Source organism: Pongo abelii, chromosome 9, assembly GCF_028885655.2.
Source record: "Pongo abelii isolate AG06213 chromosome 9, NHGRI_mPonAbe1-v2.0_pri, whole genome shotgun sequence".
In the NCBI taxonomy this organism is placed as follows: Eukaryota; Metazoa; Chordata; class Mammalia; order Primates; family Hominidae; genus Pongo; species Pongo abelii.
The window spans coordinates 88,853,210-88,876,681 of record NC_071994.2 but is presented as its reverse complement, the minus strand read 5'-3'; the positions used below and the strand labels follow the sequence as shown (position 1 = coordinate 88,876,681).

Below are 23,472 nucleotides of genomic sequence, written 5' to 3'. Positions count from 1 at the left end.
GGAGTGCGATGGTGCAATCTCAGCTCACTGCAACCTCCACCTCCCAGGTTCAAGGGATTCTCCTGCCTCAGCCTCCTAAGTAGCTGGGATTACAGGCACCTGCCACCATGCCCAGCTAATTTTTGTATTTTTAGTAAAGATGGGGTTTCGACATGTTAGCCAGGCTGATCTCGAACTCCTGACCTCAGGCAATCCGCCTACATCTGCCTCCCAAAGTGCTGGGATTACAGGCGTCAGCCCAGCCCAGAGTTTCAAAAAATATATGGAGCCCTTTCCCTCTCAAGGGCATGGAGCTTAATTCCTCTCCGCTTGAGAATGGGGGGCACTTAGTGACTCACATCCAAAGACTAGGTTATGGAAAGGGAAAATTAGTAACTTTACAACAGAGAAACATGGCAGACACCAACTTAGCCAAATGATCAAAGTTAACACCACCCATGATGAGTAACGATGTCACATACCCCTGTTATGATGGGTTGAGAAGAGTACCTCACTTTGGGTTATTGTTTCCAATAAACTTATAGTTCATAGCCTAAATATGAGGAGAACATTAGACATACCTAAATTGAGGGACATTCCTCAAAATAGCTGATTAGTACTCTTGAAAACTGCCAATGTCAGAAACAAAGAAAGAGAAACTATTACAAGTCAGAGGAGACTAAAGAGACATGATAACAAAATGCAATGTGGTATCCTGGATGGAATCCTTACACAGAAAGAGAATATACTATTGGAAAAACCAGTGACATTTGAATATAGTCTGTAGGTTAGTTAATAACATTGTACTCATGTTAATTTCTTAGTTTTGACAAAATGTACTATGGTTATATAAGACATTAACATTAGGAAAAGTTGGGTGAAGAGTATATGGGAAGTCTCTGTACTAGCTTGTAAATGTAAAATTATTTAAAAAATTTGAATAGCAATACTATTCCCTACAAATAACCACAATTAAATTTTCTTTCTCAGTTCATTCTTGGCTCAGCAATTTGCTTTTTATCATTATGTCTCCCTCCCAACTGAAAGATGACCTAGAAATTCTGACTCAAACCTCTGATATGATCAGAAAGTTGCTAGAACTTGATGGCAGCTCTGAAGCTTGTACCTAAGGGTCTGTTCTTTAAAGTATACGGTAATATTTCAGAGTACCTATATAGACCTTTCCATGAGACTGTAACACTATTCTTTGTGGAAAACACAAATTCTAGCCTATAGCTAGAAGCAAACATCATGAACCATCATCCTCCCAGGATCAAAAATTCAAAGCTATTTTCAACTTTTCACTCTTCTCATTCTCCACATCCTAATGGTCGTCCAGGATTCTCCATCTGTAATGGCTCTTGCAGTGGTCCACACATCTTCAATCCTATTGCCACTGCCATGCACAGGGTCTCATTGTATCTCTCTCGGGCCAGAGAAGTAGCCCCATCTGTGATTCTCTTTCTACTCCATCGTCACAAACCTTCCCAGGCTTCCCTCTGCAGAAAAAGTAAATTTCATACTCTTCAGCTAGGCATTCCAGGTCCTTCATCATCTGATCCCAGAATATTTTCTCACCTTGTTTCTCATTACCCTTTATTCAACTCCAGTAGCCTCCTTTCCATTCTCTAAACACTCTTCAATGTTTAGCCTTTATAAATCTGCTTATGCTAAACATTCTGACTGGAATCTCCTATCTTAATTCCCTCTGTTTATTGAAGTCTCATCCACTTCGACTCAGACCTCAACCTCCCCACAAGACTTCCCAAAATCACTTCAGTTAGTAATTTCTCTTCTCATCTCTCCAGATATGTATTACCTACTGTGACATATCACTTGTTTGAATCAATTGTTAAGCTATTAAAATATTGATATTAAAAGTCATCATGAAAATGAAAATTTCATTATTCATTTGTTGGTAGGTCTCTATTTAAGTAAAATTCTGGATGCCAATAACAAAATTCTGGTATGCTTCATGGGGGAATATAAGTCAATAAGACTTTGGACTACAACTTCTAAAAGTAAAATGCAAAAAAATAGATTAGTGTTGAATTTCTTATTTGCAACATATAGTAGCTAGTAGAACAATATTCACAATTTAGACAAAAGGACTATAATCTAAGAATCCTACACTTACGAATGCAAAGAGAGTACAAAAAGTTTTAAAGTCATGCAGTGATTAAAAAGGTATACCACCTGTGGTGGGCGCCTATAGTCCCAGCTACTAGAGAGGCTGAGGCAGGAGAATGGCGTGAACCCAGGAGGCGGAGCTTGCAGTGAGCTGAAATCGCACCACTGTACTCCAGCATGGGTGAAAGAGCGAGACATTATCTCAAAAAAAAAAAAAAAAAAAGTATACCACCTGTATTCATTCAACTCTTGATTGAAACTCACAGAAACTCAACTAATATACTTCCATGTCCATCGACAGACGTCAGACATGTACTGATATTGGTGCCTCAGTGAATATCAACTTTGTATTAGCTCTGTCAAAGAAATGTTGAAAAAGTTCATATATATGAGACATATGAAAACCAAACCACAGTAAGGAGGCAAAATTAATATCAGATGAATTAGAATTCAGAGCAAAAGCCTTAATTAGACAAAACAGGATATTTTGAATGATAGAAGGAAACTATAACTGCCACAAACCCTTATGTACCAAACAAAACAGGAATGACCTGTATAAGGTAAAGACTTTTAGAAATAAAAGAAGAATTTGATAAAACCAAAATCAAAATCATATCTGGGTTCTTTCCAATTTTTGGCTATTTTATTCTTTTGAATAAGTCTGCTATGAACATTCAAGTAAATATATTTGTGGATATATGTTTTTATTTATCAAGAATAAATATCTAGGAGTAGGATTGCTGGATCATACAATACATGTTATGTTTAACTATATAAGAAACTGTCAAACTGTTTTCCAAAATGGTTGTACCATTTTGTATTTCCGCCAACAATGTGTGAGTCTCAATTATTTCACTTCTTTGCCTACACTTAGTATTACAAACTGTCTTTATTTTAGCCCTTCTAGTGAGTGCAGTAGTAACATGAGCCTTTTATAAAGACTTAATGAGAATATTTTTAAAGCATTAAGTCCAGGATAAGCAATATAAGCACTCAACGAATATTAGCCATTAGAATTATTATGTAGCAGAAAAGGGGATAATAGACCTCCAATACAAACGATATCTATAAATTGTTTAAAAAAGATAACCCAGTATAAATATGGATGATGGAAACAAATCATCAGTTTTTAGAAAAGAAATTATGAATAGACAATACAAATATAAAAAGATTCTCACTCTCACTAGCGGTCAGGAAAGTAAAAATTAAGACAATAATGAAGTATTGTTTTTCATTCAATTAACAAAAAGAGTACAGCTGATAGCATCAGCGTTTTATGGGTATGGAAAGAGGGACATTTTTGTATACCATTAGTGAGAATGTAAATTGCTGTAATTTTGAGGAAAGCAGTTGGGCAGAATCCATAAAAATTTTAAATTCGATATATTTTACATCAGCACTTCCATTCCAAGGAATTTTGTCATTCATTAAGGAAAGTATGTCAACATGATAATGTAGTTAATAATGGAAAGCACTAAAAAATCTTCTAGGTACCTATTAATAGTAGAATGGAGGAATAAATTAAATCCGACCTTACTAGGGAATACTATGCATCTATTAAATGAAAATGGAAGATTTACATACATTGCCTGGGGAAAATTTACATGACATATTGTTAAGCAAGTCACAGAGTAATATAGTATGATCCCATAGGCAGGAATGACCTTCATGGGTCCCAAATTCAGAGGTGCAAAAATTGTCTTTATTTTTCTATGACTAAATGTAAGTTCTGCCTTTTTTAATGGTTAAAATGATAAATTTTACATTATGTAAATTTTTTAAGTTCTGTCTTGAGTCCCCTTTCTACCAGATGAGAAAAACAGAGTCTTTAGTCAATTCAGAGTACATTCAGTCAGTGCAGGTTTCCCACCCTCCACTCCTCTCCTCTTCTTTCTCTACGTTGAGTTTAAGGAGAGACAAGGCCTTGAAGTGTGTGAGGGGGCAGGCTCAGGGCACATCGTCCTTGATCATCATCTGCTACTGTATCCTTGCCTTTAGATGGCCAGGTCTCTGGGTCTGCCAGCAGCTGCTGCCACCTCCACACTGATCCCAGCACAAGGGCAAACATTCTGCTGCTCACTAAGGAACACGGTGGGGAGGGGGGCATAAAGACTGCATAGGGGTGCTGAAGTCCTATTCTCAAAACACCATCTCTTCTAGCCACTATTCTCACTTCCATTTCTGACTACAACACTGCACCCAACCAAACTTCCCGCTAAGAAACAACTGCAAGAGCTAGATAAATTTTAAAAAATAAAATACACATCTGTTTGAAGGCATCTGAGCTCTACACAGGAGCCAGGATTAAGGTCCTAGAGCTGAGGTCCCATAGAGAAGGGAAAGCCTGAGGTGAGCACATTCCACCCTGTGTTTCCTATGAGGCATTTACTCATTCAAAAGCAGTGAGGTGTGGAAAAAACCAAGCAGAAAAACAGAAAGCAGCAGCTGAGCAGAGCAGTGACAGTCATTTGCAGATAGCGCTCAAAAGGTAGAGTTTAGCGTTACCAAGTGCTAGACACCGAATGCTTGTGTATTCCCAAATTCATATGTTGAAACCCCAACCCTCAATGTGATGGTATTAGGAGGCAGGGCAGGGAGGTGATTAGGTCATGAGGGTGGAGCCTTCATGAAGGGGCTACTGCCCTCATAAGAAGAGACAGGAGAGAGCTCACTCTTTCCTCTCTCTCTCTCCTTGTTCACCGTGTGATGACACAATGAGAAGGTGGCCCCCATGAGGAAGATGGCCCTTGCCAAGAACCAAATTATGCTGGCACCCTGATCTCAGACTTCAAGCCTCCAGAACTGTGAGAAATAAATGTTTGTTGCTTAAGCCACCCAGCCTGTGATATTCTTGTTATAGCAGGCTGAGCTAAGACACAAAGGCATGTAAATATAGAGACCAAGAACCTTGAGGAAGGCAAGTGCAGAGAAGTGAGACCATGAGTCATTTGGCAGCCCTAAGTGGCCCCAAACAGGAAGCAATGGTTACAAGGCTTAGAGGCCTAGATGAGCTTTTGCTTTACACCACTTTTTGAAGATAAAAATCAGAGTTCAGGGCCCTCTGAGGAGGAGGGGAACTAGTAGATATTCCAGACTCTCAGTTGGGGACCCAAAGGGCTGTACTTTAGACATAGTGGACTAGAAACAGGGAAGGTCTTTATTTTAAAAATATGAAACTGGGAATTGCTTGTCTTTCTTTCTTTAGACCATTAGCCCAGGAATTTATATATTTTCTGTTGTGGGTCAAAACTTACTTTGAAAGTATTCTTCAAGCCTGTTGTTTGGGCTTTGTAGACAAGAACCAATTCTCTTGATTCTCTTTTTGTTTCTGCTGCAATAAACTTACTCTGTGGATAACCAGTGTCAAAGGTGAGTCTGAACACAGGAAGCGCACAAAATAAAAAGGTGAAAAAATTAATTGCCCAAAAATATAAATCCATATCTGTTAGATTGAGATGATAGGACCCACTCTACAAAGCTGTTGGAGGAATACAGATAACAGTTGTGAAATGTCTCATTCAGTGCCTGGCATACACAGTAGGACTACAATAAGTTATTACTCTTATAATTCTCTCTTTAATGATTGTTTCTATGACACTAAAGATAAGAAGTGTATTTCTTCCAAACTCAACCAAGTCAATGTTTAGGAATGGGTGACACTAAAGTTTACTCTAAGTTTTTCCTTTAACAGTTACTAGTAGACATTTTAGACAGTCACCTATGAGCAATGTTTCCTGGAACCAGAACCTTTGAAATTACAACAGTGTTGAATCCAGGTAAGATTTGCTAAAAGAATCAGGGAGCCTTAGAATAAAGGTTTCTCATTCTCACTTTGGCCTCTCCAGAGCCTGAGGTTTTAGAAGACTTTAGGTTCAAAAGTTTTTCAGCTTTGCAGAAACTGAAAGCGTGTCACACTAGCTAAAACAAAAGGTCAAATTTCTTTAGGCTGAAATAATATCAACTCTGTGTTAACACCACTTAGCTCATGCTCATCAGTAGCTTTGATTGCTTGTCAATGACATCTTTGAAATTTCTAGGATACAGTCTGTGGGTGACATAATTTTACAGACTGACATTTGGCAGTTTCAGTATTCCAATGGACTATGTCCAGAACAGGCATGACCTTGGACGCAAGTGTAGCACAACAGCTGGAGTTAGGCCACTAACTGCTGACTTAACATTTCCCTCATTATTATAATTAGTGCCACATCTATGACAGAGACTCATGTGATTATCCAACTCATAATACTAAATAAAAATGACATTATTGACAGTTACACAATAACTGCCTAAACAAAAAGCACTGATTGAATAGATGAAATTTTTCTTAATAAATATGTGCTTAATTAAACTGTGTTACTTGAGTAACACACTTTTTCAAAATGTGGAATTCATAGAAGGGAAAGGAGGTCTTGTTGGGGGGTAGGAGGAGGAAGATTTGGGAACTTACTCACTTGAAGTGCAGACTAATACCCTGAGTGATATGAAAGTTCTGAGAGGAAAGATGTACTAGGCAAAGCTTGCAGGGTAAGGGGGTACATGAACTAGGCCTTAGAGAACGTTAATGGTTCAGACATCGATGAGTAAAGGGTGCTCCAGGAGGAGGCAACTGCTTAAGCAAAAGCAAGGAGAAGCAAGAGAAAAACTAGAGCAGCAATCCTCAGTGACAAAGTTGTAGAGCCCAGCATCAATGCATTCCGGGTGTTCCGCCTCAGAGAAGAAATTCCAGAAAACTCACTTTTCAACATACCTTTTTCTGATGAATCTAAATTGCAGACATCTTAAAAGATAACTATGGAATTGTTAATGCCAAAGCAAGTAAAGGAGTATATTATATTTCTTATTCTGTAACTCCTGCCTATTTCTAAGGCACCTACTACTTTGGGTTGCCAATAAAAAAAGTTATACCTATAATAAAACCAATAAAAATAATATATAACTTGTTTATATACCACTTATTTGTACACATATTTTACACATACACACACACACGTTTGTTAGCTTTTCAATACCCTGGCTCCAAAGTACAATTGTTTATATTTACCCAAGAAATAAGCAGTAATCTCATTGTGATAGATAAACTTGAGTTAAATATATCCAGTACTGGCTGGGTATGGTGGCTCATGCCTGTAATCCCAGCACTTTAGAAGCCAAGACGGGTGGATCACTTAAGGTCAGGAGCTTGAGACCAGCCTGGCCAACATGGCAAAACCTCATCTCTACTAAAAATACAAAAATTAGCCGGTCGTGGTGGTGTGTGCCTGTTATCCCAGCTACTTGGGAGGCTGAGGCAGCAGAATTACTTGAACCTGGAAGACAGAGGTTGCAGTGAGCTGAGATCACACCACTACACTCTAGTGCAGTGTCACTCTGGGCAACAGAGTGACTCTGTCTCAATAAACAAATTTTATATATATATATAATTGAAAGAAACCAAACCTTAATACTGGAGATATATACACACATATATACACACACACACATATATCTCCAGTATTAAGGTTTGGTTTCTTTAATCCTAAGCTTTTATAGTATCCTAAAAACCAACTAACTCCTTGAACCTCTCATATATGTATATATATACACAAGCATGTGTATGTGTATACACACACACACACACATCTCCAGTATTAAGGTTTGATTTCTTTCATCCTAAGCTTTTATAGTATCCTAAAAACCAACTAACTCCTCGAACCTCTTAAGAGATCATTGTTGTCCATGGTTTTACAGCATAGAAAAACCCACAGTGCCTTCCATTGCAGCAACCAAAGTTTTAGAGTTAGAAGTCACTATATGCTCATCTTTTCTGCTTTATTAACTTTAGCATTTAGGTATATTTGCCTTTTGGGATTTACCATGTTCTGGCCCTAATGAGCCAGGCAGGATTATGATCAAATCTGCTTTGGGCTTCCCAAGGAACCATGACTGGCTGGAACAGGCTGTGTGGTCCAGGATCCCAGGCAGTCTCAGGACATCCAGGGCAGAAGCATCCAGGGGTTTTCATGTAGCTACATAATCCACCAATAACAACGGTAAGTCAAGAGGATCCATGCCTGACATGGATTATTGAATGTGATCCAAGCATGAGACACACGCATAGGAAAACTCACTTTAAATCTATGTTTCTTGTACTCAGTAATCCTTTTTAAAGCCCTGGTATTATAACAGAGCATTAATGAAAGTAAACCTTAACACCTCCAAGTTAGACAATAGCATTCGCTTTCTTCCTAATGATTAATAAATTAATAAATTGCCTGCTGGGGTGACACTTCTACAAATGGGAGAGTCAAACAGGTAATTATAGAACTCTGTCTTTCTAGTTCAGATGTGTCATCTAATTAGATAGCATTTTTTGTTTTGGCTAAAATTATCTCTCAGAAGGATGGTAGCTGGTCCATAAGCTACATCTAACTAAGATGCCTGTGCTCAGGGTTCCTCGATCTCTGAACCTCACGTTTTAGTATTACTTACTTCTCTTGTCAGTTCTTTCTTCTACTAAATTCTCTCTGCCCTACAACCCCCTTTCCACCATACCTCCAACCATCCTTTAATGCATAGAAAAGAATAGCTTAAATAGCTTAAATAGCTTAAATACCAAAAATAGATAATAGGCTCATCTGGACAGATGACCCTATTCTCTGGTTAATTCGAGGTTAAGTGGATCTTTGAGGGGTTTCACATCTTGTTGAAAATAGATTTATCCACTCTTCTATTTTTTCCTTGTAATGATTAAAAATTACTAAAGTAAAGATGAATTCTCCCTTTGCAGACCTATAACTACTGTAGGGGCACAAGGGAAAGGAGACATTGGGTAGAATGCAACCGAGTCCATCCTTAATATGTAGTTTTTTTCTTACTGACTTCTATATTAGCTTATTTTATTAGTGTTTCTCTTTCTCTAAAAAGCCCGATGCTGCAAAAATTACTAAATGAGGGCTTCCCAGTGTTATGTTTTAGCTGACTGAATACTGTACCAACTGCCTTTGACCGTGTCCTGTCTCCAAAGTTCCTGGTAATGTAGGCCCAGAAGGCCAGTTTACCTAACGCATACGACGTAAAACTCTGAGGGACCACTAACACATTGGATTACAAAGTTAACATTATAAAGATTGCAACAAGCCGAAAACATGAGCTGAAACAAACGAAATTACAGTGAAAAGGAATAAAAGAACATAGAGGTATTTAGGTTTAAAGTTTTTGTAATCCCAAAAAAAGATTGTCAATTGTTCAAATAGACAGCTGCCTCATTAGTTATTCATCTGAGCTTTGGGTTTCCATTAATAACTCAATGTAGCCAGCAATGTGACAGAGCTCTTGCAAGTTTGAGGTGATTTGAGGCTGCATTACTAGAATTTTGATGGACTGAGGTAGGTAATAGTTCCACTGTACTTTCCTTATCAGTCCACATCTGAAATTGGTGGTCGGGCAGGTGGACAAGAGTATCTGCTATTAAAAGAACTGCATATTCTTACTCTTCTCGCTTCAGTGATTGGCATTTAATACAATTTTATAGTTTAGATTTCCATAGATATTTGTTCCAAACAGCTAGTCCTTTCCTAATATGATGTTCACTGAAAATATGTATTAGCATGCTTTGCCTCTAAATTGTGCTTTTCTTATTAAAAAAAAAAACCCAGATCTCTTATATTAGAAAAGCATGAACTTTAATATTAGTGTAACTAGTTTATTGAATATACTGAACTCAATGGAATACAACAGGAAATGTCTGTCTTATCCTTTCCCATCACTGTCTTTAGTTATGCTTGGTCCAGTCTCCCCTTCATGACCTTTGAGAAAATCTCAGGCAGATCTCAAAACTTCAAAGTTCAGTTTGAAAGTTTAGTGAGGTACGATGTGAAGTTCCAATTTCACATTCATTTCAGGCTTCTTCTCCCAAGCTTGGGCCTGCTTCCCATGGAATGAGGAGCCTCTGTAGGAGTGAGGGAGGGGCACAACCTGTGCTTCCTTCCTCTTTCCCCTCATCCTGCTAATTCTGATTCCTACATGGCTGGAGGAGGAAAGGGGATAGGAATGTAGGCAGTTGAATTGTAACCTCCAAAAAGATCTGTCCACATCCGAATTCCTGGAACTGTGATTGTGAATGTATTTGGAAACACAGGTCTTTACAGAAGTAATGAAGTTAAAGATCTTGAGTTGAGATTATCCTGGATCAACCAGGAGGGTCCTAAATATAGGGACTTATTATAAGAAACATAGATAAGAGAAGCTCACAGAGAAGAGGAAGAGGCAATATGACTGTGGAGATCATTTGGACAGGTGCTGCCACAAGCCAACACACACCTGGAGTCATCAAAAGCTGGAAGAGGTGAGGAACAGATGGTCCCCTAGAGGCCTGAGAGAGAGAGAACAGTCTGGCCAACACCTTGAATGGCCTCCAGAATTGTGTGAAAATACATTTCTGAAGTTTTAAGCCACCAAGTTTACAATAATTTGTTATAGCAGCCCTAGGAAATTAATTCAAGAGGCTAAAGGGCAAAAAACCTTTTCATTTAGATTGTGCTCTAGTTCTCTCATGGCTGCTGACGCCCTCTGTGGGCAAGTGTCCCAAAACTGGCTATGTTGTTGGGTGCAAGAGCAGATTTTCTTGGATGCCCTTGAAGGGGCCCAGCTTAGGAAAAAAGCTCCCTGGCTGGCCTCTTGTGACCCTTTGCTCAGGTTCCAGCTGGGGTGACAAGTTCCACAGCCTCTTACTGCTACAACTTCCTCCCCCAAACAGGCCCCCTCATGGGTGCACAACCCTCAAATGACTCAGCTACTTTCTATGGTATTCCCTGACTTTCAAGGATCTCCACTCACCCTAGCCATTGTGAAGAGGAGGAGGTCACTCCACCATGAAACTGCTCTCTTTCCTCCCATAGTCACTGACTTCTCTAGTCCGCCTCTGCCTACAGAATCCCCTACCTCCAGGGCCATGGTTCAGCCTCTCTCATGAGATGCCTCATGGCAGTCCACCCTGGTGGCCCTCCCAAATTGAGCAGCTTGCTAAGCCGCTAGCCAGAGACTGAGACACCGGGTACCCTCTTAGAGCAGATCTCATCTCCATGTGTGACCCCCTTGGTGGATTCATTCTTTGTCTACACACTCTCCTCAGCCATGGGGTCTAGCTTTCTGCTCATGGCGTGGTGGGGGTGAGAGTTGGAGGATCCCTTTGGCCACTCCTTAAAGCACTGGAGGCCATGTCTGGTGGCTCCTTGATTTCTTTATAGAATGTGGGGTACCACTTATTAACCTTAGCTTGCAGCTTTAGCTGAAATCCTGGGATAATAAGAAAAATCCCATTCAATATCCTGTCATATTCTATATATAGAATAGTAAGTAAGATTTTACAAATGCAAACATACTGTTCCAATTTGATAGCTTTTCTACTAATTCTCATTTATTTTAAATCCTTTCTTATTGTCTTTAGGATTTTTATCTTCTTGGCTTGGCTACAGCTTGTCAGTTCTTGTGATTAGATAAAAAATTCTTAGAATCTATTAATTGCCATGAACTTTCTCTTTATGATAGCTCTAGTGCTCAGAATATGGGCTGTTTATCAATCCAGTCTCTCACATTCTTCTTATAAAGGAGAACACGTCCTTTTTAACATGAGGCTTGATAAAAGCTGAAAAATAAGAGGGTAAAAATATGACTGCCAAGTGCAATCATCCTTTTTTAATGGTTTTCTTCCTGAAAGGAAGGGGTTTTCCCCCATTTCATTAGGTATCTCACCACTGCCGGCTTGCTGAGCCACGCTGCCTCTGGAAAACTTCTCAGGGAGCAAAATTTCTATTCTTGGCAGCATCACTGATATATTATAAAACCTAGATCCCTTCCAACTTTAGAATTATGTAATTTCATGTACCCTGTAATTAGGAGGAATTTTAGAAAGCTCAAATTCAATACTTCTGATTTGTGAAGAAACTCCATTCCTCTCCTCATCTCTGTCACATACATCTTGTTAAATGAAATGTTTTTAATGATATGTGGCAGAGTATCTCGGCTGTCTAAGAGCCTGGATTTGGATGGATATCTTCTGAATTACACAGCTTCCTCCAGAGGTCTGCCATGTGCCCAGGGCAGACAAACATCTTAAATGTGGCAGGGTAGTCAGGGATATCTATGGAGCATCTGGGTACATCACTGATTTATAGGGGGCCTTGGAGCCTCATGAAGAGGAACTTGAGCCTCGTTACAATTGACTGACATGTATGTCCTCTAAACTTGGTGGGCCTAATGAAGCTTGAATGCAGAGATGGAGAGTCTCTCCCCTCCAGAAAAAAACATAGTAGAGAAAAAATGTTTGCAGGATAGGCTAGCATTAGAAGCAGGCCCTGGAGAAAGCACAAGTTCACAGTATGGTATGAGGTTGTCCTGGAATCCACTTTGGTCTGGTCTTTCCCCAGGACCATTTGTGTGCCCCAATAAGAAAAGAGATATAATAATGGAATCTGTAGAGGCCCATGCCATTCTGCTGGGAACCTGCCCTCTTCTGAGAGGGTAGTAAATCTAAAGGGACCATGTCACAAGGAGTTCCCGACTTTTCTACCTTACCCTGCAACATCAGGAGACAAAGAGTGAAGAACCACAGAAATACAGAGAGAGGTATTATAGAAACAGCAGAGTTTCAAGCAGCACCAGCTGGGAAGCAGCTATCCAAAGGGCTTCAGAAGTTAAGGTGGCCAGGGCCACAAGAGGGAATCTGAGCTGAGTTCCAGCAGTGCTGGGGGCTGAAAGAGGTGGCCACAGCCCCAGTGAGCAAAAGGGGAGCAGAGGAGCTACACCTGTATCTCAGATTATATAGAAAACTTGCCTTTCTGCTAGGTGGACTCCCAGATATGCACAAAATTGGGGTGAGCTGAGGTCCTGGTATTTGATAGGTGGTAGAGGTAGAACTAGTAAAGGCCAGTAGTGCAAGTAAACCTACCTGCAACTTGAAATGAGTGGGGCCCAGGGGACCTTCACCTGACTTCCATTTTAATAGAACCTCACATTGTATCTAAACCTGTGTGTGTGTGTGTGTGTGTGTCTAAACCACATGCACTGTGATAATTTAAATATAATGAAACTCAATGAATATTCAGCCTCTACCTCTGGGCATTAACCTGCCTTAAAGAGATTTCACATTAAGCCTTTGAAGCCTGGGCCTTTGAAAATTCACTTACGTGCATTTTAATCAATGTTTATTCAGCAATTATTACATGTCCAGAATTGTTTTGTGGGAATACAGAGGAGGTATTACAATAGTCATATTTAATATTTACTAAAGATCTACTATGTGCCAGGCACTTAATCCTCACAACAGCCTTATAAGCTAAATACTATTATTGTTATCTTCATTTTATAGATAAGAAAACCGAGCTTCAGAGAAATCAAGTAAATCCCCCAGGATCACTCAGCTAGTGAGTGGCACAGTTGGGATCTAGACCCAGATGTATCTGACTTTAAAGAGAAAGCTCTTAGCTACTATACAAAGAACATAAAATTATTTATTTGTTTGTTTGTTTGTTTTGAGACAGGGTCTCGCTCTGTCACCCAGGCTGCAGTGTGGTGGTGCGATCTTGGGTCCCTGCAACCTCCATCTCCCAGGCTCAAGTGATCCTCCCACCTCAGCCTCCTGAATAGCTGGGAATACAGATGTGTTTTTCGTAGAGATGGGGTTTTGCCCAGGCTGGTCTCAAACTCCTGAACTCAAGTGATCTGCCTGCCTTGGCCTCCCAAAGTGCTGGGATTACAGGTGTGAGCCACCATGCCCGGCCAGAACATGAAATTTATACTGGCAAAAATCTGAGCCGACAACCTTAAATGGCAGCCTCGGTTTATAGCCTTGTGCAAATCAAACTGTTAAATAACATGCTGCTGAAGCTCAAATCTCAAAATCTGCTTTGCAACAGCAGTGTCAAGTCTGTAAAAAATAAAAATAAATTAATAAATAAAGTGTGTAGCTAATTACAATGCCTGAAAAGCAAAAAGATATCTCTCCACTCCATATCATCTGTATGCTGCTTAATCAGTCTCCAGTTTTTACCCTTTGTGAGTCAGTCTTTTAGATTTGATACTAAACCCAAAATTCAAGCTAAGGAGAACTAAATCCACCTGCTCTTAGAAGCACAAGTATTCCTGAAAATAAGGTGCCTCTGGTGAACAATTGGTATGACCTGGAGGGAAAAACATTAGCTTTGTGGTCAAAATCTTTGCTCGGTTCCATAGCTGAGTGAATGCCTGCTCTGTGGGCTACTTGATGACACAGATAACATCCATTACAATAACAAACTACACAAGCTGAAGCTCAAAACCTGTGAATACGCAAAGGAAACAAATTACATCTCTTTGGGGAATCCTCAGTGACTCAGGCCAAGGGATTGGAGGCTAAATGCAGACTGAGAGGAGGAGTCAAGTAGCTAAATCTGTGAGAAGGGAAAACAAAAACCAATTGAGGTGATAAAGAGTTGAAGAGAACCCAAATGCACTGGGAACAGCCTGTCTTCATCTCACCGATTATATGCAAAGAAAACACAGTTTAAAAACACTTAAATCAAAAATAACCTAAACTCTAGTAAGAACCCCAGGATTCCTCCAGATTACTGATGATTTTTGTCCCACCAAGAAATGATTGTCAATGGGGAAAACTATTAATATTTTTGTTTCCCATTATGGAAGTGTGTCAGGACTGTTGCAAAGTTAATTAGGAAACTCAAGGATATGCTCATTACAGCTTAACAAGCTTGGAGCCCATGAAGGAGCTAGTGAAGCTGGTGACAGGGGTCAGCTGGTCCAGGGGATGCTGAATAGGCCAGATGTGCAAATCACACCGTAGACAAAGAGCTTTCTCCCTATCCTGCTGGGCCACCACCCTGACCTCCAAACAAACACTGAGGGCACAAATTTGTTCCCCCTTATCAGGCTGCTTAGCTCAGCAGCTGCTGCCATGGCTTTCTGTTTCCACATCTTGCCTTTTTCTAACAGTTGCCTTTTTGTCTAACTTCTGTGTGAGGCAGGAGGTGGCCAAGGAACCCAGGGCATAATGAAGAAATGGTGCGGTGGCCATCAGAGAACTGAGTTCTTGAATAGAGTGTTTCAAGAGGGGCAGAAAATAGATTTTTTAAAACAACTTCTGGGAAATGTGGAGGCCCGGAAAATACACAAAAAGTACTGGTTACTAGTTCTCTCCCTGGTCACTCTGATTGAGGATAATATTTCCTTCTTGGAACTCCTACTACATGGTAGAAGTGGGGGCATGTCTAAAATGGATTGTAAATTGTGACTAAAGCAGCCATGAAAATAAGAGCCGGCCAGGCTAGGAACATAAGTGGGCCTTAAGAGTTAGCTGCAGACTAAATGAGAATCAGCCAGGGGGTCTGAGGAGTAATGCAGTCTATTGTGTCCTTCTCTCTGGAAGCAATTAGGTTTGGTGCAACCACTACTTGAAGTAGTTTATAAACAAACATTTCAAGGTGATTTTGTGACAACACTCTGCAGGGGTAACTGAACCCCGTGGACCACCTGTCTTAGGAATGTGGTTATTTAAAAGATATTTTCTTGTTAAAATTGGGTATTAAAAATTATGACAATGCAACAAAAGAATAGAGAAATAGAATGTAATGCAACAGAGAAATAAGAAACGTGTTTTCTGCTACCCAACAAAATGGCTCTTCTATTTTTGCTTTTGATATTCTCAGAATGTCAGAGAACTGCTTATTCCTACTTAATAGAAAAACAGAAGTCAAGAAGCCAAAGTGAAAGCGTGGCAGGGAGGTGGGGAGAGGGTCAAGAAGAGAGGGAGAATCAGTTACCTTGGAAACAACTCCAAAGGAAGAGTCAGAAGGACAGGATGTAGAAGCTTCGTGGCCCCATTGTCTCCTCCATGCCCTTTTTTAACTCAAGCCCCTTCTATGCCACAGTCCTCTCATATTTAGGTAATCAGACTCAATTCAGTAGGCATTGATTGCACACACCCTGTCCTAGGTGTTGGGTAGGATGAAAGGCTGAAGAGTGGTGATGAGGATCACGATTGGAGATCAGAGAACCACTGCTCATTGAGTGCTGGCCATGCAGCAGGCCTGACCAAGCACTTTACAAACACGAGCCCTTAGTGTCCTGGGACCACCATGGCACCTGAGCCTGGGTTTAAATCCCAGCCCACTTCAGGTGAGTTATTTGACTTCCCTCGATTTTGTTTATTTGTAAAATGAGGATAATAATGGTACCAATCTATAACAGATGGGTCCAGTTGAGGAGACAGAACCACACAAAGTATATCTCAACAAGAGGAAGTTAATATAAAGAACTGGTTTCCCAGGTGCTGGAGGGCTGGATGAGAAGAAAAGGCATGCTGAGGCAATCACAGGTGGTAACCGGAGCACGCAGATTCCATCTCCAGGGCTGGAGAAACAAAGGGAAGTGGTTGGACCATCAGAAGCTGGACCTGAGGTGAAAAAGACTTGCTGCTAAGTCTGCAGAAGCCTGGGAAGCCTGATTCTAGGCTGTGAAAGGGGGCTGGAGGCTGGGCCCAATGGCTGATGCCGGGTAAATGGCTGTTGCTGGGCGGATGCTGCAGGGAACCAACAGCAAGCAAACAGAAAGGAGAAAATTTCCCCTCTCCAGCCCTCAGTCTCCCTCTAGCGCCCCCTATTGGCAGAAATGAACAGGAACCCTGCTGCCAAAGAACGGGTTTATAGGGCCCAAGCTTCAGCCATAAGCCAGAGTAGAAAAAGGTAGATCTGGAGCTGAACAAAATGGCATAATAGCTCACGAGGCTAAATGACTTAGTGTTTATAAAGTGCTTAGAACAGTGCCTGGCATGTAGGTGGTAAGTGTATGCTATAATGCATTTTAAATAAATAAATAAATCCAGCAAAAAACAATGTGAGAAGTGATGTTAGGATCTCAGTTTTATCCATGAGGATGGTGAGGCTTAAAGAGGTCACATAAAATGCTCAAAGTCACTCACTGGTAAAGTCCAGATTATCTGGATTTAAAGCTGTTCACTTCTATGAGCCTTTTTGCACAATAGGAGAGATTTTCAAAAGTGCAATAAAAGTGAATAGGAGAGATAAAAATAGCAGAGTTTGTGGGCATCAGGGAGGGAGGGTAAGCTGTTGGTTGGGACTCTCAGAAGGCTCGTTGGAGGAGGTAGTGTTTGAGTGGAATTGTAAAGGACAGACAGGGCTTCAACTGGCAGATGGTGGAAGCAGAGGAAACTGCTGAGCAAAGGCCCAGAGTTCAGGGCACATAAGCAGAGTGATGAGTATGCAGACTAGGAAGAAATAAATGATCCCCATAATTCTCCTTTGCTGCAAATAATAATAATAATAATGATAGAGTTGAAGTGTTTACAAATATTACTAGCAGCAATATGAATTTCAAGAGTTCTTTGGGGCAATCATGAACATTAAATGTTGTATAGAATATTATGAATAAGTTTGTGAAGTAATGAGATTAACTGAAAAATAATGAATTTTATATTCACCTCCTTTTTAAAATCCATGTGTAAGGTCATTAACATTGCTTTCAGAAGATAAGAGATCTTGTTTTAAGATAGCTGAGTTAAAAATCTGTCTTGAAGCCACTTTGTGCCCTTTTAACAATGTACCAAATTTAGTTTCAATTAATTCCACTCCTTGGAAGGTTATGCACAAATTTGAACCATAATTATATTTAATTCAAGAAACTGAGTTAATGCTAAGTGCCAGGTACTTTCCCAGGTACTAGAGACGCAAAGAATTATAAATCGTGGTTCTAGTCATCAAGGAATTCACAGTCTAGTAGGGAAACAGGTAGATATTTAAATTCTCTGTAATCAAAATGGAAAAGCAAAAGTATTAACTATACCTGGAATATGGAACTGTTGGCTGGAGGAGATGGAATGAGATTCCTTCTCTGCCATCCCAAGAAGCATCATTACAATGACGGCAGAAGTCAGTAAATGGGATATGAAAGGAGAGGGGCCAAGACAAATTATGGAGACCCATTAGTTCTATATAGTGCTGGACCAGATCACCAGATCACAAGCCAACTTCCTGGCTGGCTAAGGAAGTCAGAGTTGTATGGAGTTGGAAGAAGTTCTGTAATGTTTCCATGGTTCTGAACCTGGTCTCTGAAATCCTATATTCAGCTCTAAAAGTAAGGAAGTAGCCACGAAAGCAGAAATGGAAACCACACGTGCCAATAAAAACAGCTCACAGTTTCTGATCACCCACTACAGGCTAAGCACTTCAACAGAAAATGAGTATTATATTTAGACTTCTAGTTAGTGGTCCCTAGGAGCCATTCTCCCCTTCTTCCTTTTAGTAATAGACTCCCCACTGAACTTTAGTAGAGCACATACATGCCTTTCCTACTACAAACAATATTTTCCAGCCCTCCCTGTAGCTTGATATGAACGTGTGACTTAGTTTTTACCAATGGAATGCGAGTAGAAGTAATATATACAACTTTCATAAAATAGATTTGCTTTGGCCGGGCACGGAGGTTCACGCCTGTAATCCCAGCACTTTGGGAGGCCGAGGTAGGAGGATTGCTCGAGCCCAGGAGTTCAAGAACAGCCTAAACAACTCAGTGAGACCCTGTCTCAATTAAAAAAACAAATAGATTTGCTTTCCCTCTGTTTCCTTGTTCCCCCTCTCCACGGCTGGGATGCTAACATGGTGTTAGCGCTGTGTAGAGGCGGGCAACAGCTAAAGAAGAGCCCAGCGGCAAAAGAGAAAACCTGGGTCCCTGGACAACTGTATGGAACTGAGAAGCCACCTCCTCTTGCTACTGCCTTCTGTCACTGCTCCTGGTGGACCTGCCTTTAACCTTTCCTTTCCTGTCACCAAAGAACAAACACACACACACACACACACACACAACAACGTTGTAGAATTATGCCTGGGTTAAGAGAATATAGGCCAAAGGTGAGGACATGTGAGAGACTTTTATATGTAAACTGTACAAGCTTTATTGAATTGATGCTATAAAAATTATATTTGCTTGTTTGGAAACCTTTGTTGTTTACATCCTGGTTTCAAATGACTAAAGTTACCTATTAAATATCCTCCAGGGGAGGGAAAGGTCATTGTATTCAGCAAGAGCAAACTGGTTCAACAATCAATTTCCAATTATTTGTGTGCACTAGATACCAAAGATGGAAACACACATGATCTCTGCCCCCCAAAGATGTTAACTGGTGGGAAGAAGTGCCAATATAAAAATAGCGTTGAAAGGATTTAGTTAATACTATTGGTTGCACACAATCACACATCTGACACAAACTTGTTTAAGGCAGAAAAAAAGAGCATTTATAAGCTTATGTAAATATGCAGTCCAAGAGTAAACCTGACTTCAGGGATGTAAACCCTACTGGATGAGAATCTTCATGGATGGGGCCTGGAAAACTGTTTTTTGCCCCATCCTTATTTCCTACCAGGTAATTGTAATTCTGTTTTGGAAATAACTATTTTATGTAGATCATTCAAGTGGAAAATTAGATATTACACAGGGAGGGGAGAGACTGCAGGAGGAGACAATTATTCCTGAAGGGATGAGGGAATCCTGAACTCAGGCAGGAGCAGCCCTTAGCACATTATGTGCCATGATGTCTGCTTGGTACTTACAACGGGGCTAATGCTGGCATGGGGAGCTTTGAAGGGGTGTCAGCACAGGACCGTGCCACCTGTCTGTCAGTAAGTCTAAGGGTTCACGATCCTTATGAAAGTGGCTGTCACTTCCCTTCACCTAACAACTGTTTATTGTGCAACTACATACCAGGCAGTGAGCTAGGCAGCGAGGACACACAGGTTCACAGGAAAAGAGTCTCTCCTCATGAAGCTTACATTCTAGACAGGAGATAGTCAGTAAAAAATCAGAAAAACAAGCGCACTACTGACTGTGTTAAGTTCTCTAAAGAGAAAAACCCCTTCACTCTATAGTTCCTAGTGCAGGCTGACATTGAATGGAATAGAGGAAAGGCCTTCCAGTTGACAACTTAGTGGAGAACTGAGAGGTGGGAATGAAGCAGTGGTTTGGAAGGCTGGAGTATGAGCCTTCCAAGGAGAGGCAATAGCAAGTGCAAAGGCTCTGCAGTGAGAGGGAACCAAGTGGGGTGAAGACACAGGCAGGAGCAAGTATGGCCAGAGATCAGTGAGAAGGAAAGAGTAGAGTAGGATAAGTCTGAAGAAGCTGGCAAGAGCCAATTTATGGGAAATCTTGTAGGCCCTGAAAGTTTGGATTTTATTCCACATACAACAAAGTGTTTGCTTTAAAAGGAATCTCCTGACTACTGTGTGGAGAAAGTATAAAATTAAGTTTGGGGCTAGATGACCCCAAGATCCCTGTCTGGCCCCAATAACTCATGGTAAGCTCCATGGGGTCCTCAGGAGTCCTCTTAGTAACTGTGGCTCCTATATCAACGATGCTCAATAGAAGTATCTGCAAAAACAGAAATGTTCTGTATCTGCATACAAGTGGCTCTTGAACTGGAAATGTGGCTAGCGTGACTGCAGAACTGGATGTTAAATTTTATTCTATATAGACTAATTTATTTACATTTATATAGCCACACGTGGCGAATGGCTATTATATTGGACAGCACAAGGCAACACTGAGCACCGAATGCCTGAGGATTTCTACTCCAAATCCTGAAGGCACGCCCTTCCCCGAATGTTGGGAGAGTGCGAGGCTATGCTGACCCCTAAACGCAAATCCCCACCTGTGCATTTAGTCTTGCCAAGATGGAGAGTCTCATGCGGGCATTCTGAGCTGCTTCTTGTCACTGGGGAAAACCACGTGCACGCAGTGCTGAGGCGCCCCACGCGCGTCCTCAGGGGAAGCCAGGCACTGAGAACAAAGGTTGTGGGACCGCTCTTTCAGGAACGCACCAGCTCCGCGAGCTCGCGGCCGCCAGCGCGGTCCACCCATTGGCGGGAGAGGACTCACAGACCGCAGCTCCTCACCCCGCCTGCTCCGCAGCGGGACCGCGTAGACCTCAGCTCCCTGAGCAGCGCAGGCGGTCCAGGGAAGGAGAGGACCGAGGCAAGCCACCACGCGGGATTAAGGGTTCGGGGACCCCTCGCCGCGCAGCCGCCTCTTTTTCACAGGGATGGGGGCAGGGGTGGCGCCGGCTGTCACCCGCACCGGATCTGCTTCCAGGGCTTGGTTTCGCTTTGCCTGGCTCTTGGCTAGGCCTGGCGTACCACACGGAGCCGAGCAGGTGGCAGCCGAGGAGTGGCGGGGGCTGGAACCTTTAACCCTTTGGGAGCCCCTGCCCTCTCCCAGAGGGCGCGTCCCCGGATCAGGCCCGGTGCCCCGCAGCGCGCGTGGGTCCTGGCTGGCTGGAAGGAGGCCCTGACCTTGCTTTCTCTCCCATGCCAGGTCTGCACAAGGACCATGGGTGCCGCGCTGGGGACAGGCACGCGGCTGGCTCCCTGGCCGGGCCGGGCCTGCGGCGCCCTCCCGCGCTGGGCACCCACCGCGTCCGCCCAAGGCTGCCACTCCAAGCCTGGCCCGGCGCGCCCTGTGCCCCTGAAGAAGCGCGGATACGATGTCACCAGGAACCCTCATCTCAACAAGGTAATGGGCCAGAGGGCAGGACGGCCCGCGTTGCGATCCCGTGGCTGCGGGAAAATTGCGCCCCGCCCCCTGGACCGAGAAAGGATCCTCCCGGGCGCCCTTCCAGCGGTTTTTCTGTTTTTGCCTTCCAGGGGCTTGTTGTGACTTGGTTTGGCTTTCTTGTCCCTCCTCTCCCTTTTATGCGTGGAGAGAGGCGACCAGTAATGCAGGGAGCCTAATTTCTTCTGCAGTAACAACACAGACCAGGTTTAGATCCTCGCGGTCAGTCTGACCTGCGATCAGCTCTCCGCTTGATGCTTACTAATGTTATTGGTCTTGGGCAGTTCATTTAACCTGCATGAGCCTAGGTTTCCTTATCTGTAAAAGAGATATAATTGTCTTAGGAATGTCGTGAGATCTAAAGAGAAAATGGGGGTAGAAAATGGGGGTACGTTAGCACAGTGCCTGGTACCCAGTGGGAGAATAAATAAGGTTATGATTATTATTCTGAGAAAAAGATTAATTTGAGAGCAAGGATGGAAAAGTCTAGACTTATAGAAATTTTAGAGCTTGCAGGAGCATTAGGGATCCTAGTTTAAACCTCTTCTTTTACAAAAAACAAGACAAAGGAAACTTGCCCAAGGTCACCAGTTAGTTAGTTCTGACTCTGCCACTGGAATCCAGATCTCCAGTGCTTTGGTCAAGTTCAACCCACTGCTAGCCCTTTTGTATTTGTTTTTGGGAACAGAGTTTAGTATCTTTGGTTCAGAGGATTGGATGAGAGAAATAGAAGCAACAGACTAAGATTTAGTCCTGTTTTCCCCTACCTCCTCAAATTAACTCACACATCTCATTTAACTTATCTGAGGCTCAACTTTCTCCAGCCTAAAACAGATATTATGATAGACCCACCATTTCTATCTCATTTGGTTATTGTGACAATAAAATGAATCACTGAACTTGAAATCATATTTTAAACTGTATAAAGTGCTGAATAACAATTACTGCAAAATAAATTTTTTTTAATAATTGCTCTGACTCTGGATTGTGAAATTCAGGTGAGGCAATCTGTGTGGAAAAGATGTTTTTGAGAAGTAGGAACAACTATATAATGTGAAGTATTGTGACTGTTTCCTACAGAACTAATAGAAGCAGCTAAGGAAAAAAAAAACAACCTCTATCACATTGGACTCCTGCTCTTTCCAAAAGAAACCTTAAATTGTTTGGACACTACCACTTTCCAAAGTGTTCAAGGTGTTTGTTATCACCTTGAATTACTTTGCTAGTAAGCATTAGAAAATACAAACTGGCCTAAGCACACAAAGGCTCCTTTATCTAAAGAATCTAGAGGAAGGGTTGCAGGCAGGGCTTGAACCAGAAGCCCAGATGGCATTGAGATGCAGATTCTCTCTGGCTCTCTACTCTGCCTCTCTGCAAGGTCAGTTTCATCCTCAAGCTCTATTCAGTGAAATCTCTCACTTCATTATTGCCACAGTCCTCCATCTCCTGTTCTCACATCACATCATCCGGGAATAGAAAGATACTTTTATTCTGGTAGCTCTTGGGGAAGAGAAAATACCCTTTCTCTGACGCCTCAGAAAGCAAATCCTTCTGCCTTATTGACTCTGATTAGATTCTCTCTTCCCATTCCCAAACCAAAACCAATCACCAGTAATTAAAGCCAGTCAGAGCCCACCCCTGGAGTTAAAATAGGGTTTAAGGTAGGGCCACCCACACCATCTGGCTTGGAATAAAGGGAATATGGATCCTCACAGTAAATATGGATAGTGTCATCAGAAGGAGGAGGAATGGATGTAGAAAGCAAAACAATAAATT

The 23,472-nt window shown here is 41.7% G+C and overlaps 1 protein-coding gene and 1 long non-coding RNA gene across 3 annotated transcripts in view; one reads left to right on the top strand and one right to left on the bottom strand.

Annotated features, from left to right (window-relative positions):
• The window catches only part of LOC129048947 (uncharacterized), a 34,818-nt gene extending 13,891 nt beyond the window's left edge, over positions 1-20,927 (bottom strand). The window contains exon 1 of the long non-coding RNA XR_008511655.2: positions 20,798-20,927. This is a non-coding gene — a long non-coding RNA (uncharacterized LOC129048947). The remainder of the gene's footprint in view (positions 1-20,797) is intronic.
• The window catches only part of ME3 (malic enzyme 3), a 231,188-nt gene continuing 228,479 nt past the window's right edge, over positions 20,764-23,472 (top strand). The window contains exons 1-2 of one of the 2 annotated variants that reach the window (XM_054526171.2): positions 20,764-21,120; positions 21,460-21,657. In XM_054526171.2, coding sequence (XP_054382146.1) covers positions 20,770-21,120; positions 21,460-21,657 — 549 coding nt within the window. In that variant the 5' untranslated portion in view covers positions 20,764-20,769. Of the gene's footprint in view, positions 21,121-21,459; positions 21,658-23,472 lie in introns of those variants that run through there. The other variant, XM_024254749.3, reaches the window with a different exon arrangement.